The sequence below is a fragment of the Psammomys obesus genome, unplaced genomic scaffold (assembly GCF_907164565.1).
Source record: "Psammomys obesus unplaced genomic scaffold, mPsaObe1.curated_primary_1811, whole genome shotgun sequence".
Lineage (NCBI taxonomy): Eukaryota > Metazoa > Chordata > Mammalia > Rodentia > Muridae > Psammomys > Psammomys obesus.
Window position 1 is genome coordinate 20,475,005 of NW_026595981.1, and position 4,849 is coordinate 20,479,853.

The window sequence follows — 4,849 nt, forward strand, 5'->3', positions numbered from 1 at the left end:
ACCACACCCAAAAGAAGAACGCACGGAAAGTAAGAGAACTGGAAATTTCCCGGGCCAAGAAGACCTGTCTGTCTTCTGTATATACCCTGTAGATCCGAATTTGTGTAAGGAATTTTGTGGTCACAAATTCGTATCTAGGGGAATATGTAGTTGACATAAACACTCCGCTCATTTTTATTTTCCCAGAAGAAAAAAGTAGATTATTTTCTAAATGAGGACAACCCAGTGACTGGCTTCGAGAAGACCCCTCCCTTTTCTTTTCCTCTCTCAACTGGCTAGGGAGAGATCTCATCTTACCTGAGGTGTCCCCACTGCCTGCCCCTGGAAGCCTGAGTCCTTGTTCACTCAAGACGTTTCATGCTACTGGTGTTTGAAAATTTATCCTTAAGCTCAAACCTACGCATTTTCTATTCTGGGTCGGGGGGGGGGGGCTTTTTTGGAAACCAGGGGGGAGGGGGGAGAAAAAAGATCTCTATCGCCCGAACTGTGCAAAGGCAAAGGAAATTTGCTTTTCAAACGAATGCGGAGGCCGCCGGTCCGTTGGGTGCGGGGCAGGGCGCCCAGAACATAGGAGGCTGCTGTGGGTGTTGCGGTGTGGGTGGTGGTGAGGTCACGGCTAAGGCTGGCTCCTTTCCCCGGGACCACGCAGGGGTGACACTGAGAGGCCGCGGCTTCGGCGGCGATGGGGACTCGGCGCCGCGGACAGCGCTGCTTGGACGGGCCTGGAATTAGCAGGCGGCTCCTGCGGTCCTTTTAGAAACTTGCGCGGATTTTCGTTCTGCATTATTCCAGCCTCTGTCGTTAGCTGGGGGTGGGGTGGGGGGAGTCAAGTCCTTGGGCCTCGCGGGTCAAAGGGAGGGAGCGGTTCGAGGAGGACGGCCCGACGGACGCCGGGAGAAGCTAACGGGGCGGCTCGGACGCGATCCGGAGGGCCGGGTCTCCCCGAATTAGCGCGTGAATTTGCTATCGATCCGCCCGCGCTTCCATTCATCTCTGACAAACCTCCCCGCGCGCGCACCCGCCCTCCTGGCTCCCGACGCCTCCTCGCTCACCTCCCGGCCCTCCCCATCTGCCGAGCCGCCTCCAGCTCGGCGCCCCCTAAACCCAGTGGGTGCCCCTTTAGGGGAGGGGACCCCCTCCCCCCCACACCCCACACACTCCAATCACTCCACTCCCCTCGCGAACACCCTGGGCCTGGGCTCCTCGTCACTCTGGGGGGGGAGATGGGGCGCAGGGGGAGGGGGAAGGAGCTGCACAGGGCGCCCCTACTTCTGAGGGGGGATGCAGGGATCGTGCTCCGCCCAGCCTAATAATAATAATAATAATAATAATAACAACAACAATAATAAACCGGGCCCTCCGGGCTTAAGCTGCACCCCCTCTCCCAGCCCTTCCCCTCTCCGCGGCGGAGACAGGCGGGCGAGGAGGGGGTCGTCCCGCAGGAGCCCTATGTAAATCCTGGGGTCGGGTGGGTGGGTGGGGAGGGGGGGAGAGAAGGGGAAATAAAACCTCTTTGGCTGGAGTGGGGTCCGGGTGAGCAGATTTCCTTATCCGGGAATCGCAGGCCGGGTGGCCATTGGCTCGGCGGATCACGTGGGGCCCTAACTTTGTTCACTTGACAGTAAGTAGGAGGGCTCTCGGAAAACAGGAACACGAGTCAGGGGGTCGGAATAAATTTTTTAGTTATTATTATTTTTTTTTTGGTGGGGGGCCCGGTTTCTCCCTCTCCCCCCCCCGCCCCGCGACATTAATGGCCATGAGTTCGTTCCTGATCAACTCAAATTATGTGGACCCCAAGTTCCCTCCGTGCGAGGAGTACTCGCAGGGCGATTACCTCCCCAGCGACCACTCGCCCGGGTACTACGCCGGCGGCCAGAGGCGAGAGAGCGGCTTCCAGCCGGAGGCGGCCTTCGCGCGCCGCGCGCCCTGCACCGTGGCTCGCTACGCGGCCTGCCGGGCCCCCGGGCCCCCGCCGCCGGCCCCCCCGCCCCCCCCGCCGCCGCCCCCCGGGCTGTCCCCCCGGGCCCCCGTGCAGCCGCCGCCGCCGCCTCCTCCTCCGCCGCCTCCTCCTCCGGCCTCCTCCGGGGCTCACCTCCCCGAGCCCGGGCACCGCTGCGAGGCGCTCAGCGGCAGCCCCCCGCCGCCTCCCTGCGCCCAGAACCCCCTGCACCCCAGCCCGTCCCGCTCCGCTTGCAAAGAGCCCGTGGTCTACCCCTGGATGCGCAAGGTCCACGTGAGCACGGGTGAGTGAGTGGGCGCTCCTTCCCCTCCCGCCCCACCCCGCCAGCGTGGGGACCTCCGAGGCCTGGGGGGGGGGGGTGGAACCTGGGGAGGGGGGGAGAGAAAGCCAATTGTGTCTTCCCCCCCATCCCGCTATAAACTCGCCATTGCCCGGAGATTTACGGTCCCCTGTTTTCAGAGCCACATAATTACATCGCCCATAAATTTTTACGGCCTGGTGGGCCCCGCGTCTTTGAAGTCATCCTCTTCTTCATTCTCCTAGCCACTTTTTTTTTTTTTCTTTCCCCCCAGCCAGGGAGATGCAATCCCAGGGAAGTTGGAAGTTGGGGAGGGGTGTGGGAGGAGGTGAGGGGGAGCAGCAGCAGGAGGAGGAGGAGGTATTTAAGCAGAGAGTTGCATCAACTTCCAGGCTTTACTTTTTTCTTCTTCTTCTGCTCTCCCCCCCCCCCCTTTCTTCCAGACTGGTTCCTTGGCTAGAGAAGTGGGCAAAAGTTTTTGTTTTTGTTTTGTTTTTGACCGGGGGCGGGGGGTGGTGGTGGGAGAAGGCGCTGCTTGGAAATCTGAGGGTGGGGATTAAACCCAGGAGAGGTCCGGGGCAGCACCCCTCCCTCTCCTACCCTTTCAGGTCCCTACCCGGGGTCCCCAGGCCAAAACAGTGGGTTGGAAAGTCTCTCCAGGCTTCCTCACCGTGCCCCCCCCCTCCCCCGGGCCACGGGACGAGGGCGCAGCCCTCCAAAAGTTGGAGGTCTTCCTCTCACACCCCCTCCCTCTCTCCCTCCCTCCCTCCCTGAACTGAGGTAGCGGGACCAAGGGACCGGGTGTGAGCTGGAAGGAAGGGTTTCCCCTCCTCCCTTTCGGGGGCAATAAAACTTTCTCTTTCTCCCCCCCTCCCCTCTCCGTGTGTGTCCAGTAAACCCCAATTACGCCGGCGGGGAGCCCAAGCGCTCCCGGACCGCCTACACCCGCCAGCAGGTCCTGGAGCTGGAGAAGGAGTTTCACTACAACCGCTACCTGACGCGGCGCCGCAGGGTGGAGATCGCCCACGCGCTCTGCCTGTCCGAGCGCCAGATCAAGATCTGGTTCCAGAACCGGCGCATGAAGTGGAAAAAAGACCATAAGTTGCCAAACACCAAGATCCGCTCGGCTGGCACCGCGGGTGCAGCTGGAGGACCCCCCGGCCGGCCCAACGGAGGGCCCCCGGCACTCTAGTGACCCCCACCCACCCAAGCAGGAGCTAGAACCTGGGGGGGGGCGGGGGGGGCAGTGAGCACCGAAGGGGGGTGCGGGGCATGGGAAGGGTCCCCGGGCTTGAGCCCAGAAAAACCTATCTACCCTACCCCCCCCCAACTTTATCCATAAGGAATAAACGCAGAGAAAGGGTGGGTAGGGGAGCCTTATTTATAGAGACGACAATAGGGAGCCGGGTAACGTCCTCCGGGAGCAAGATTGTCTTGCTTTCTTCCTTTAAAAAGAAGAAAAGAAAAAGGAGAGAGAGAAAAAAAGGGGGGGAAGGAAGGAAGGAAGAAAAGAAGAAGGACGAAAGGAAAAAAAGACAGAAAGAGAAATGGAGGAGGCTGCCGCGCCTGGTTTTCAGCTTTGGTGAAGATGGATCCACGGTTCATCTTTAATCATGCCAGGCCTTAGGGCCCATCTGTCTTGTTTACTCTGCCGAGGAGAGGGTGAGCTTCGGTGGCGACCATTACCTCGACACTCGGCTAACAAATGAGGGCCGGCCCGGCCGCCGCCGCCGCTGCCGCCGCCACCTCTGCTGCTGCCGCTGCTGGACCACAGCCTGGATTTTCTTTCTTTGTCCCATTACTCCTGACACCCCAGCGAATGCACCCTCTGACTGCCAGATAGCGCAGTGTTTTGGCCACGGTAACAAACACACACGTAACTTCTCTCCCTGTCTGTGCCCACTTTTGGGGGTGGGCGAGGACTGCTCCCTCCTTTCCACCGCAGGCCTAGGAGGGGAACAGAAGGGGAGCGAGGGAGGGGTGGTTCCCGAATCTGAACCCAAGAAATTAAAAAAAAAAAAAAAAATTGAGACACCCAGGAGGGCCTTCTGCCTGAAGGCCCAGCCAGGCCTGGCGGGGTGAGGGGCATTTGAGTTTCAGTTGCTGGGAGTGTCCATGCTGGTCCATACAGCAGAGGCCTTGTCTTAGACTACAAATGAATGTGAAGTTAGGAAATAAAAATGCTGTGGCCCTCCGACCCTGGAAGGACAATGTTGCAGAGCCCTCTCCCGTTGTTGCATCGTTTATTATTATTATTAATATTATTATTATTATTATTTTATGTCATGTGTGTCCTCTCTCCTGTTCTCTTTTCTGACATTCCAAACCAGGCCCCTTCCTACCTCTGGGGCTGCCTGAGCCTAGAGCCTTTTGTTGGTGTGAAAATTTGTGTCCTGTACAGAGACAACAGAAATAAATGTTTGGTTTCACGTGGACCATCACATCGTGTTTTTGTTGGAATGTTGATGTTAAAGATTATGGACAAGTGCCGCCCAGTGTACATGCTAAGCGCCCTAGTGGGTATGGCCTCCTCCAAATGAAGGGCTTCTTCTTCTTCTTCTTCTTCTTCTTCTTCTTCTTCTTCTTCTTCT

At 58.6% G+C, this 4,849-nt stretch overlaps 1 protein-coding gene across 1 annotated transcript; it reads left to right on the forward strand.

Annotated features, from left to right (window-relative positions):
• The first annotated feature begins 1,539 nt into the window (after positions 1 to 1,539).
• Positions 1,540 to 4,624, forward strand: Hoxb4 (homeobox B4). The gene is made up of 2 exons (XM_055619981.1): positions 1,540 to 2,243; positions 3,152 to 4,624. Exons 1-2 carry the CDS (start codon positions 1,751 to 1,753, stop codon positions 3,448 to 3,450), a joined length of 792 nt encoding a protein of 263 aa, XP_055475956.1. The 5' UTR covers positions 1,540 to 1,750; the 3' UTR covers positions 3,451 to 4,624.
• The last annotated feature ends 225 nt before the right edge of the window (positions 4,625 to 4,849 follow it).

Coding starts and splice junctions, on each gene's coding strand:
- Hoxb4 (XM_055619981.1), top strand. CDS start 1,751: ATGGCCATGAGTTCGTTCCTGATCAACTCAAATTATGTGGACCCCAAG. Junction 2,244..3,151: donor CAAGGTCCACGTGAGCACGG/GTGAGTGAGTGG, acceptor GTGTGTGTCCAG/TAAACCCCAATTACGCCGGC.